The sequence below is a fragment of the Cheilinus undulatus genome, linkage group 23 (assembly GCF_018320785.1).
Source record: "Cheilinus undulatus linkage group 23, ASM1832078v1, whole genome shotgun sequence".
Classification (NCBI taxonomy): Eukaryota; Metazoa; Chordata; class Actinopteri; order Labriformes; family Labridae; genus Cheilinus; species Cheilinus undulatus.
The window spans coordinates 24,040,376-24,053,619 of NC_054887.1; the positions used below are offsets into that span (position 1 = coordinate 24,040,376).

The 13,244-nt window shown below is 39.2% G+C and overlaps 2 protein-coding genes across 3 annotated transcripts in view; one reads left to right on the forward strand and one right to left on the reverse strand.

Annotated features, from left to right (window-relative positions):
• Positions 1 to 6,038, reverse strand: part of golgb1 (golgin B1) — a 30,896-nt gene extending 24,858 nt beyond the window's left edge. For both annotated transcript variants that reach the window (XM_041780946.1, XM_041780945.1), the window contains exons 1-4: positions 3,314 to 6,038; positions 908 to 986; positions 223 to 414; positions 6 to 122 (exon numbers count right to left, since the gene is read on the reverse strand). In XM_041780946.1, the coding sequence (XP_041636880.1) occupies positions 6 to 122; positions 223 to 414; positions 908 to 976 (378 nt within the window). In that variant the 5' untranslated portion in view covers positions 977 to 986; positions 3,314 to 6,038. The remainder of the gene's footprint in view (positions 1 to 5; positions 123 to 222; positions 415 to 907; positions 987 to 3,313) is intronic.
• Positions 6,039 to 7,032: 994 nt separating this feature from the next.
• guca1a (guanylate cyclase activator 1A) lies at positions 7,033 to 13,114 on the forward strand. The gene is made up of 4 exons (XM_041781063.1): positions 7,033 to 7,230; positions 9,662 to 9,811; positions 9,884 to 9,977; positions 11,625 to 13,114. Exons 1-4 carry the CDS (start codon positions 7,033 to 7,035, stop codon positions 11,750 to 11,752), a joined length of 570 nt encoding a protein of 189 aa, XP_041636997.1. The 3' UTR covers positions 11,753 to 13,114.
• The last annotated feature ends 130 nt before the right edge of the window (positions 13,115 to 13,244 follow it).

The window sequence follows — 13,244 nt, forward strand, 5'->3', positions numbered from 1 at the left end:
CATACCGATGCTTCTCCTCCCTGTCCTTTCAGATCTGTTATCTGTTTGTTGAGTGAAGCCATCTTGGCCTTGGCCTGCAGCTTAAGTTTAGTGAAGCGAGCCTCGGCTTCTTCTTTCTCATTCTGTGGATTTTAAGTAAAGGTCACAAAAACATACAGAATACAGTGGATTGACAAGGAATTAAGTCTTTTTGGCACATAGACACAAACACTGGCAGCTTACCTTGAGCTGTGCGTCTTTGCTTGCCAGTTCAGTGTCCTTCTGGACGAGCTGGGTGTCTTTGACTCGGATGAGCTCCTTCAGCTGGACCACCAGTTGTTCCAGGTGAGCCAGCCTCTCCAAGGCCTCCTCAGGGACCTCAGACTCGGCCGGAGTCTGACTCTCACCAGCAGGGAGCTGAGGCACCAACATACCCTGCTCCAGGAAACAGAAAAAAACAATTGTGGTTAGTAAATAAAACCAACTAAACAGCTCTTTGTTTTTCTGTTTCCCAAAGCTTAAAAATGCATTACAGAAAACAGAGGATTTACAATTCAAAGCTGCCTTTTATTCCATCAGCAAGTCAATATCTCTCACTATCGGGAGCTTCATTGTTTTATCATTGTTTCTCTTTTAAAGTCTGTTACACTGTGCAAATTTTAAAGACAATGAATGGCATTTACTTTTTTTGAGACAGTAAACTTGCACAGCTTGGAGGATCCGGCTGGTTTTATTTTAATATTTCTGCATGTATAACATGCTTTTTTTTAGTTATCTAGTTCAAAATGCAACAGGCAGACACTTACTCTCATTGCTTGGTTGAATCTTGAATCTGACCTAAACATAATCCACTTTTCCTAAAAGTTACTGCTCATGACAGTGAGCATTACCCTTCATTATAATTTGGTATAATAAATGATGTGCTCACCTGTGTGTCTCCATCTGGGCCCTCCTCTCCAGAGAGCTCCTGGAGGACGGTGGCCAGACGGCTGAACATAAGGATGGCACTGTGAGGGGAGAAAAACGTCAAACTTTAGAGGCTAAACCAACATTTTACCTGGACATTTCAATCGTGTTTTAATGACCTGAACAAGTTCTTTCCTGTTTGCAAAAGATAAAACAGTGCAACTGCAACACTTAGTTCCCAAATCTTTCTGCTGCTCACATTTGTCCTCCATTTTTGTTCATCCATTACAATTCCTGCAAGCATAAATCTATATTTCATTTGCATAAGATTCAATGCAAAACAGCTGCAGGCTCAGGATGTTTGAGGGTCAGAGGCAGAAATAATAAAAAAGGGCAGCTGCACAGAAGTTTTGCCCATTTGTAAGGCACATTGTTAAAAATTGCTCACAAAAGACACCGCTTTTTCAAAATTTTTTCATCTGGGGGATACCTAAGTGGGCATTTTCCAATTTTCCCCACTAAGAAGGCACCACAGAGGGAATTTGGTGAAAAATTGCCCAGTAAGAAGGCACTTTGTTATATAATACCCATTCAAAGGGGCACCAGAGAGGGCACTTGGTCAATATTTTCCCACTAAAAAGACAATTATGTGGGCATTTTTCAAAATTTTGCCCATGATGAAGCCACTTTGTCAATAATGCCGACAAAGAAAGTACAAAAGATGGCACTTTGCCAAGTTTTGCACAGTGAGAAGACACCAAAAAGGGCACTTCCACACCGTTTTTTTTTTTCTTTTTTCAATTATAAGGTGCTGCTCCCTCTGAGTCCACCAGTGATGCAGAACATGGTAAAAACCTGTCTTACCTCTGTTAAAAGGATATGCACACATGATCTTTAACTCTGTCTTTGCCAATGGCACATTTAAGTGCCTTTTGACATGTCCTTTAAAGTTGTGACATCTTCCTAAGCATGCTCGCCATATTTAACTGCAGGCTGGGCTGAAAAGCTGAGTCACTTTAATTTCACAAGACGTGTTTATTAACATTTATTAGTCAAGGGAGAAAATAACTTGAAGACTTTCTGTCTTATACTCAGCTTTATTTGTCAAAACTGAATGTAGCCTAAATATTTCAGTATGGTTACTCTTTTGGTGTTATGTGATGATGCAATAGTGTGGTTTAGTATCTTGGACTTTAGGGATCAGTCATTTGCATTATTCATAAAGTATTGCATTAAACAGGCCAGTGTTTCTCAACCTTTTTCTGTCAAGGCACCCTTTAGTTTTTTAAAAAATCCCATCATCCCATACAAGTACTACAAACAAGAACATTTTACATCCCTATGAAGGTCAAGGGATTTTTTTAAATAGAATTTTTATTACTACATTCTAAAGCACTCTCATGAAACTATTTAAACGCCTTGGATGAAATGAGTAGTGGTCTTGAAGACCCTCAAAACACACCTTGATGCATTTCTCACTCAATGAACACCTGCAGAATTGAAAAGAGGTACACTTCTACACTGATGTGATTTTTAGAGCATATGAGACAATTTTCATTATTATTTATGCTGGGATAACCAAATTCATGTTAATTTTTGCTTGCACATAAAGAATTATGAAGGCCCACTGTTGATGCCAGAGAGTATCCTTGATGAGAAAGGCTGAAATAGGCTAGAAGAAAACTAACCAGATAAGACGAAAGTAAGTCATCTGCACATAAACAGTTACAGCCATTACTAGCAGCCTATCAATGACTTATAATAAACAAACAAAAAAGAAAATTGGGAGAAATAAATATAACTGTTGTATGGGAAAAACATGAGAAAGTCAAGTAGTCTGTAAAACTCAACCCTAACGTTTGTAGAGCAGCCCAAAAGCAATGGCGTAATTACCACACGATTTTTAATATTTGGGCCCAAGAGCGTTTGCATGTTTAAACTGTTCAAATTTGTTGACAAATTTGTTTTTCGCCTGCTTCAAAGCAACACATTGTCAGACGACCCCCAGCTGTTACCGTCCGATCTGAACCGGACGGAACCGAGCTTCCCCGAATCCCCCCAACACTCCACTGCGGCTGCGTCACTCTTTTTGTGAACAGCAAAGATTAAAGCTAGCTAACGCGAAAATGGATTGCAAACTTTCCAAACGGTTGGACAGCGCTAATTTCTAAGAGCAGTAGACACTTTTGAAGATTAAGTAACCGTGTCGTGAACAGGATACTCCGTGAAAACATCCGTTTGTTTACTCTCCAGTTTCCACGATACAGTAAGTTAGCTAAGGCTACTTAGCTTGCTAACGTTCTCACTCATAAATTAGAGCGGATTCTTGTAAACCTGCTTCTCTGACCGTTTCTCCTTCAGCCATGACAGCGCTGTAATGCAGCTACATGAGGGCTGTATTTTTCAAAAGAAAGGACCTTTGACTCACCTGTAAGAGTGCTTCCAAGGTAAAGCTTTTTATTTGGTATATTTCCTCGGATGGATGTCAGAGCATAGCCACATCACCAAACATTCCCGGAAACAAAACTTCCTCTGCTCTGATTGGACGACCAGGATCGGCGTGTTTAAGGGACCGTCCACAAATTTCAACACACCAGCTTCAAAAAAGGGAGTATCTGGATAAAGGTTTGCATTGAAAAAAAATTAAACGAAAAATGAGCCCTTAAGCCAAAAAATAGACATTCTGATCTCTACTCCTGGAAGAATCCCAAAGACATTGCAGCAATGGCAGGACACGACCAAAGAGTCAACCTGATCATTAATCAGGGTAGACAGCTGGGCAGGAGCCTACTGCTGCTGGCACACTACACCACAGTGTTTGTGGCGTTTGTGGGGCGTACCGTGCAGTGGATGGTAGAGGCAGTAAAGTGGACAAGCCTGTTTGCACGCTACACAGTGTCAGCGTTTGACTCCATCTACAGACACCTGCACTGGGGCAAGAGGAAAAGCGTCACAGGTGGTGCCAGGGAGATCTGCCCTAGCTCAGAGATGACGACACAGTGACTCATGCTTGTTCTAACTTTGTCTGAGCCAAAATAAGGCAAGGACTGCAAAAGAAGCATTTGGAAACATGAAGTTTAAAGGATGCTGGATGAAGAAGGAAATTGAGGCCTTATTGAAGTCCGAAAAAATGCAGCTTTTTACTTTTTTAAGCTCTAAAACCATTGTCTTTTTGGAGTTATATTTGTAAATGTGGTTGTAACGTGTGGAAATTCTATGTTTTGCTATCAGGAGAAGCTCAAAATATTTGGAAGTATTTTTCAAGCAAGTTGTGAGACAGTGGGGATTGTTAATGCAAACAAGATACAAGGTTGACTAAATATGTAGGAGGCATACATATATTTCAGCATAAAATTGTTGGACAACACTTTATTTTAGTGGGCCCTAATTACCTAGTAATTTTATAATAATAAGATGTACTTATTTAGTAGCTTCTCAAGAATAAAGTGGTAATTACCCAGTAATAATTCATTATTTCCAAGTAATAACTCAGTAACATTAAGAAGGAAGTGTTTATCTAGTAATAAGGTATTCATTATCAAGTAATTCCTCGTAATATTGTGGCAGTTCTCTGGTAATTAGGTGGTATTTTACCCTAACCCACTAGCCCTTATCTAGCAACTGCAGTTAAGCATCCTACAGAATACATGGACCATTTCATCAATCCACTTTCCAAACTCCACCCCAGCTACATCAAAGACCCATACGATATTGTTAAACACTTCCTTAGTATTACTATATTTCTGGGTTATTAGTTGTAAAATGCCAATGTATCACGAGGTAATCACCCCCTTATTCTGGAGAAATTACACGACAATTTCACTTACTACTATGAAATTAGTCGAAGTGAGGGCCAACTAAAATAAACGTTACCCATTATTGCACTACAGCAGAAGGATTTTTTTCTTGTTGAAATATACATGATTAATTCTTGAAACATCATCAGCAAATTATTTTTTATACATTTTACATCTGTGCCTCTTTGAAGCATACTCTTATTTTATTTTACTGCAGCATATGTTGCTTTTGTTGTTTTTTATGACAATTAATACTCATTGAATGAGTGCACCAATTACCAGTGGAGATGCTGCTGCCTGTGGATGTCCTGTGACAGACTTTATTTTTGAACTTTCATAGCCAGGAAGAAACACCAACCCTCTGCTTAATGTGCTCCAGAGGCATGACTTTAACTACTTTCTGTGATGTGTAAGAAAACAGAAAATGAAGATTGCTTTAAAATGGCCAGCAGCTGTTCATTTCTGATTGTTCTGATTTTTTTTATACTGTACTAATACTTGTTTTAACTGTCTGCATGTTATCAATTTAGTTAAAGAACTAACATGTTAACAATATATATGTTACTTCTCTTTTTCATTTTTGATTATGCAGTACTGTGCAGAACCTCTAGGCATGTTTGGGCCAAAAATTGTGGTTGTCAAGGGCAACATTGAGCAGGAAAGAGGATTGACGCAACCTTGGTTGTGCTCTGGATGCCCTTGTATATTACCAGGGATAATTAGTTGAAAAAATAAAATCCACACATTTAAGGCAAAGTAAGGGGTGGATGTGGTAAGTAAGCATGGCCCAGGGTCCTGTCCAGGTGGGTAGTTGGGTTGCCACAAGCCTCTGGTTGTGCTGCGGATGTCCTAAAAACTGCCGGCGGTCTCTGGGCATATTACCAGGAGCAAAAAGGCCTGGAGAGATGCTGTTGAGCTTGACCTTAGCTTTTGAGTGAGACACATGGGTCGACGTGTTTAGCTTGACTCAGGCCGGCTTCCCTCCCCTCTCTGAAACCCCAGGTTGTGGCACATCAGGCCTGTGAAGAATCCTTGGCGTCCTACATGCCTAAAACTTCTGCACATGACTGTGTGTCACCAAGTTGTAAGAATGCACACTTGGAAAACATGGACCAGACTCAGCAAATTAAACACAACTTTAAAAGGTGGCAATATGCTAAATTACTGGAAGTAAAAAGCCACTTAATTTCATACATAAGCACTACTTATTAACAATATTGTTGTATCAATTTCCTTCTTTCTGTATGCTTTCTTCTGTATCATTTCCAAACTGCAATGTTGAGTCAGTCACTATATCAATGGGCCATGGCTCGTAGCTTCTTAAAAGTCTCTACCAAGTACTGTTGTGTAATCCTGTTAATTTGCACAAGTATTAAAGACAAGTAGAGCAACAGCTGAGGAGTATTTTGATTGATGATTAACCACATCTGCTTCTCATGTCATTCAGGAGACTTTTAAAGACGGATGCTGGACTTGACTGAAGTTATTATAAAGCAAAAATATTTTCCCTAAGTTCAAGTTCACATTTTAAAACCCCTTGTTTTGTCAGCCTACAGGTGTAAATAACTTCACAATCTTATCGTATGACATATAATACTGGCAATAGATCTGTGGGGACCTTTTATTATGTAAAGATTAATTTAACTTTTGCTACTCTAAACAGAATCTGCTGATTATGCTTCTGAGCTTTAAGTGGGATTTGGATATGATTACTTTCAATTATAGGTGTATTTGATATTTGTATCTTTATTGTAAGGAATATGACCCTGATAAACTTGATTTAGAGATTTTCCCAAAATAATTCTCAAACATGATATATAAAGCTAAGTAAAATGACATAAATTATGATAAAAACGCACTATTAAGGAGCAAAATACAAAGACACACTTTTAAATATGATTTAAGAGTGGTTTAGAAGCTGACAAAGTAGCTCATAATCTAATATCCATGTGCATGTGCCGTCTCCCATCAGCTCAGGCACATGCCTGTGATGGATTCCCCACGTCTGCCTATGAGGGATGACCGCTGCATTATGTTTGTCAGCACTTCTCAGGTTAACATGGATGGAAACAGAACAATCAGGCTGCCCTTTTAATTGGCTGATTAAGCTGATTAACTGCATGTTCGCCTGGATTACAGCCTGTGATTAGAGCCATGGAGGACACAGAGGAGACAAACAGATACAAAAGGCCGCCCTGCCAGCTGCTATTCCCAGTCTAAGTCCCATTGTTGAGTGACGGAGGATTTCCTCCACTCTACAGTAGACCAATTGGACTGAGAGGATCCTGGAGCACCCAGCTTAAAGGCTCTAGCTCCAGTTTAGAGACTCAAACTCAGGTGGTGGACAGCAATGGGTAACTCAAATGGGAGCACCGTGGACGACCTGCAAGCGGTGGAGATGCACCTCTGGTATAAGAAGTTTATGACTGAGTGCCCCTCTGGGCAGCTCACCCTGCATGAGTTCAAGCAATTCTTTGGTCTACGAGGTCTGGACCCAGAGGCTAATGCCTACATAGAGCAGATGTTTCGAACATTTGACATGAACAAGGTAAGAGGAATAGAGGAGGTCCTTTAAGGCAGGCATGCCTCTTTGGATTTCTTGCATGTCATGTTTTGCACTTTTCTCATTTTAACATTTAAAGAGAAAAATAAAAGTAACTGTGCACAGCAGGAACCCAAAGCTATGAATAGATGCATTTAAAAGATTTGCACACTGCAGAAGAGGCTACTGAACAGTGTGCTTTGGGTGCAGTTTTAAATCCAATCATGATTCAGCAACTTGTTCTTTTAACTGCATGCTGATATTTTACATCAGGTCAATGCACCTGCAGAAAAGAAGGTCCTTCTTATCTTTAGCCAACTCTTTTTTACGGTGCTTAAGAGTAACAAAATCAGTGTTGGATTGTGCAGCAAAGCTTTTTTGGTAGCTATTTCATCTGTAAATGATTGTCTTTTAAAGCTGAAGAAATGAAAGCTGCTTTTAAAAGCTTGTTTTGTTTGTTTTTGTGGGTTAATAAAAGTACAATAGTTACTAGTATTTGGGTCAACCAGTGTTAAAGGTATTGGCATGTCCACAAAAAGCATTTAAACTGGGTTTGTATCTCTGAGCTTAAAGAGCAAGTTTGCTTGTGTTCAGGTGCACTCATAATTGACCCATTTAGTGTATTTTTTCCCAGAAAATTAGACTTGTTTGCTGACTTTAGAGCTAATGCTAACTGCTGTGGTTCTTGATTAGCATCTTGAGCATTGACCTGATTATTTTTTTTGGTTTAGCTCTATTTATCTAGAGCCAAAATTTGTCAATAAATTGCACTTTTATTTGTGTCTTTTTCAACCATCATCAAAAGTATCAGGATGTCCACAAAACCAATGGTTTTAATTGGGTCATGTGTCTTCAAGCGTTTAAACAGCCGTCTACAATGCTAAAAGTAATCACTGTTTTGTTTTCCATTCATTTAAAGATGGTTTGTTCAGTAAATTATGATTCTAGGCTTGTCACATAACTTTAAAACCAAACTAAGGTCCTAACCAAAGACAGTTAATACCATTTTGGCACCATATGGAGTTGCTTTCTGGACATACCTATCCAATCTCAATCCTTTTTATCCTTACATCGGTTTAAGCCCTTACAATTTTCATTTACCTGTATTTTCCTTCCCTCCTTTTTCCATTGTGAGTGTGTGCTTTATATGTTACCTTTAATGCCGTGAACTGTCACTTAAACATACAAATCCACAAAAGAATAATACAAAAGTCAAACAATGCTAACCAGGAAGTCTGGATTAGGTAGTTTTCAGACAGGTTTCAATCTATAGTCTTAAATTTAAGACCTCTCAAAGGTAGCAAAGAAAACTTTTAGGAGACTTTCTGACCTTAAAAATCAAATTCAAGATTTTTTAAGATGTTTTAAGGACCTGCAGGAACGCTGAAAGTAGTAAAAATGTCTTTAGTGCTCAGTCTCAAATGTCAGTCTCACTTCAGAGATACCTCAGTTTTATATAATACATTATTACAGATGATATGCCAACTCTCCCAGTCCTATTAACAAATATAGATTCATCAGATCATAGAAGTAAGGCGTCACTACAAAGTAGTATGCAATCCTTTCAGAGGCCATATTTGGGAACCCCTGTTACGACTTCAGACTATTCCTGTAGGTTGATTAATTATTCAATTATTTACTAAATGTAGTGTAAATCTAGCCCAGTGATAGCAGCTAAAAAAAGCCAAAGGTAATGGTGTCACTCCAGATATTTGCTCAGGCAACTGCCCCAAACATTAAAAAAAAATATTGTTCAGTATCTTAGTGAGTCAAGGGGGAACTTTTGAGTCCTTTTGCAATAAGAAAAAAAAGGGCCCCAAAAATTACTTGCTTGTTCATTTTAGAATCAGAATTGACATTTAAAACAAGGCCAATTGATTGATTGATTAATTGCTTCTGCGTAAAGCCAATAAACGCACTTGAGTAACACGGTCTGTGGGTTGACTTGAGGTATTCTTTATGTAACAAGAGCATAAAAAGTTCTTCGATTTGCCGGCAACATGGAAAAACATCTGCAAAATACAAGGACACGCACTGTGTGACATCCCAGCCTAGAAACGATTTCCAGCCGTCACGGCTTAATGGTGAGATCCTTGGCGCGTCCAACAGGGTCATTGTGGGATATGGCTGTCTGAAAAGCAGGATGTCTATACTTAAGCTCCCCTTCAGCCTACAAAAGACACAATAATCTTTATGCATGATTTGAACTATGAGATTATCAATGACACTATGACTTGATGCTAAGATTCAGGCACTCCCCATAGATAATCTTTGATCCTGGCACACTTCTTTTTACAGATAGCTTTTGGAGTTGAGACAAGGGCGAGGGATTGCTTTCAAGTTAGGGACAGATTAATCCCTCTGAATGTTTGGAAGCAGTTTGATTCTAGGCCATGCATTTTGAGTTTATTGATTGATGTGTGGTTTTCTTATGCAGGACGGCTACATAGACTTCATGGAGTATGTGGCAGCTCTCAGTTTAGTGATGCGAGGAAAGATGGAGCACAAACTTCGCTGGTACTTCAAACTATATGATGTGGACGGAAACGGCTGCATTGACCGACATGAGCTCCTCAACATCATAAAGGTGAAGTATCATTCGGCTGAAACTTTACATTTTCTCACAAGTCTATAGACTCATTTCTCTCTGTTCCTGCAGGCTATCCGTGCAATCAATGGATGTGATAATCAGGAACAAACTGCAGAGGATTTCACAAACCGAGTCTTTGAGAGGATTGATATAAACGGAGATGGTGAGTGTGTTTTCTGGCAACTGTAAACAGAGCTGAAGATTTGGAGAGATGGATAGTGGGTGGACAGTTTTTGGACATTCATGAGCTCCAGTGCTGTTAGGAAAAACAACAAGTATAAGACAAAGAAATGCTGTAGGTGGCTGAGCACAAAAACAACTCTTAAGCCTTTTATTAAAGATGCAAATTCAACTTAAAGTTAAACTTTAAACGAGGATTTTTAGATACCTAAGTCTTCCTACAGTTGTTAAGGAGTTCTGCTGTGTATGAGGAACTTCTTCAGCTTTAAGGGAGCTGTCTAAAGTCTGATTAAAATTTGTCAGGGTCAGAGATTACAAGTCAAGAAGTAGTAGTCCTGCAGTCAGCTGCTTAAGAATTCTGGCACAAAAACCTAGAAAGCATCACCGCTGACACAAGAGCCAGAGCATCTAACAGTTCAGTGGTCTATTAAGAGTCAAAGCAATGAGGTTTTCATTTCAAGAGTGATTAAAAATGTTTGTGAGAAAAGTGGTAGATTTTGTCTATAACACTTTGAGGAAACAGTTTATTTTGGTCTCTGCTAGCTTTGGCGACACTAGGAGGCTGAAATTCATGAACCGGCTCGCATGATAAAGACAAAAGATTATGCACTTTATTTTGGCTACATTTAAGAGCAGCTTTTTATTGTTAGAGTGCAGATCCCTTTGTAATGATACTGTCATTTGGCTGCCGCATAAATTGTTGGATCACCCACGTGCATTATTACTGATGGACTATTTAATACAAAGGGTAAATCATTGGTAAAAGAGAAGAGGAAAACAGAAGAGGACCAAGACAGCTACCTTGAGGAACACCACAGTCTCTAGTCTCCTTGTACTGGAGAAACTACCATTGAAATAAACAGATTGTGATGTGTTAATTAAGTAAATTTCTATCCATCTAAAAGCTCCTGCCTTGAAAGCATAAGCGGAGAGTTTTTCAATAAAGGTGCATGGTCACTGCACAAATGAAGAGTCGCTTAGCAAAGCCAGCTCCTTTTTCCTTTCGTTGACTTGATTAAATACTTTGACCAACTTGCCTTTTTTGCCTCCACTCAAATCTTCATGTTCTGAGAAAGGAGCCCATCCTGCCACCTCTGCCCCTCGTGGTTTGAATGTGTGGACAAGCAAAGTTTTTAGGCTACTTTGTGACTGCTATGACTACTATGTGAGGTTAGCTCATGCATCAGGTGTAATATGATCAAGAAATTACCTTATTAAAGGGAGAAGAAATACTCTAAAAATACCTGAAAATGCTTTGTTGTAGAAAAAGACAGCTGGCATATCTTGAAAGCCTGTTTCCTTTTCTGTCACGAGCTGTGATTTCAGTCTGCTCTAGTTTTTCCTTGCCTTGCTTTATGAATCTTCATCTTCACATGGATATTTCTTTGGTAATGCTCTTGTTTAGAAGCTTTTTTACACATAGTTACACATCTTTTCTTTGTTTGTTTGCCTTTAGTAACTTTTTAGAGATGTAAATTTTTCTGAAATGCCGACACTGACATCTGGTTTCTTTTTTATGTCCAGCCAAAGGCTGCCATTACACCATGGTTACCTAACAGGCTGAAATTAATTTAATGTATCTCCTGAACAGGATATGATAAGAATAAAATATAATCTCCTCCTGTAACAGGTGAGCTTTCTTTGGAAGAGTTTGTTGCTGGCGCTCGCCATGACCGAGATTTCATGGAAGTGATGATCAAAAGTCTGGACCTCACCCACATCGTGGCCATGATCCACAACCGGAGGCACAGCGTTTAGGACCTGGACAATCCGACTACCTCACTGTAAATCATGGTTTAAGCCGATACCTTCGGTACACTGCCTCTGGTAAACAAAAAAGGTAACTTATAGACTGGCATTTCTATGAAGACTGACTCCAGTTTAGCATGACGACATTTGTCCCTCTTAAATCTCCAAGAGTGACACACGCGCACTTTAAGGGCCCTTGGATGCCTCCGCCAACCTCTGCCAACTGCTGATTGTCCTTGTTTAATGCTGCTGAGCTCTCCCAAGGCCATACTGGCCCGAGGGATGATCTCTCAGACTTTCCACTGACCCAAAGAGACCGCGACAGATAAAAGAAGGAGATAGTGGTGGAGAGAGGCAATTACATGCACTCAGTGCTCTCCAAATCCTTAATTTTTTCCAGGTCTGAGTTCCACTGCATCAAATTAATCAACCTACTGTTTGCTGTTGTTGCTTGTTGGGGTTTGCACTCCTCACTGCTTAACATCCTTAATGTGATTAAGTCAAAGGCTCAGGTACGGGAACAGGTGGAGTTTTTGAGAAAATCTGTGCAGGATCTCAAAGGTTTGGCCTTTTATTAACAATTTTCACCTTTTCAAACTTTTAAAATAAATTTGAGACAAGAGCTAAGATGCTGGCCCTTGGTTTTGTAGCATCTTTTTGTGTGGGTGTTCGGCTGAATGATTTGCCGCAGCATTAATACAGATATAGATTCCCTTTGTTTTGTTTTTGTTGGCTCTGCACGACTGGTGCCTTCTGTTGGAAGACGGCCGAATGAGGGTTTTTTTTTTTTCTCCCAGCTTTTGCTTGTTTTGTAAAATAAAACTAAATCTCATGTGGACTGTCTACTGAATGTAATGGATGTGTTGCAGCTTGTACATTTTTGAACATTTTAAAACATTAAACATCTGCGTTAGCTTGAAATCTGTTTAGTCACATGACACAAAGCTTAATTCTTTGCATAAATAATCTATCACTCCGATTAGAGCTTGCCTGGACTAATTAACTGCAAAAATGCACATCTTTAAAGCAAATAAGCATTTACTTATGAAAAAGAAACATCTAATACATTAGTACAGTGTTGAGCCTGACCGATATGAGACTTTCTGGACTGATGTGTTACCAATTTTAGAGGGAGAAAGTTTGCCAATCACCAATATGACGCCTGAAGCATGTTAATTTATGAACTAAATAGGATTTAGCACTTATATGAAAAGGTTTTAGATGGCTATTGTCTGAATAATTTAATTTAGGCTACTAAACATCATCTTGCATTATCATCTGGGTCTGCTATGCATGCTGCAGACTGCTGAGACTCAGATAGACTATGGAGTCGGAGCATGGTTTGCTGGACAAATGACATGATGACACCATTTCTAAAACACGCTAAGCACTGTCTCCTGCATCATGCTCTGTTTAGCTGGGTGCTTATTGGAAAGCATTAAGGCCAATACCCATTTATATTTAAATATGCCAATATTGATACAGTACTATCTGCTGACTG

Bases quoted from the DNA above. Each gene is read 5' to 3' on its own strand.
- guca1a (XM_041781063.1), top strand. From the start codon at position 7,033: ATGGGTAACTCAAATGGGAGCACCGTGGACGACCTGCAAGCGGTGGAG. The intron at 9,812-9,883 runs GTGAAGTATCAT...CTGTTCCTGCAG, and splicing joins AGCTCCTCAACATCATAAAG to GCTATCCGTGCAATCAATGG. The intron at 9,978-11,624 runs GTGAGTGTGTTT...CTCCTGTAACAG, and splicing joins GATTGATATAAACGGAGATG to GTGAGCTTTCTTTGGAAGAG.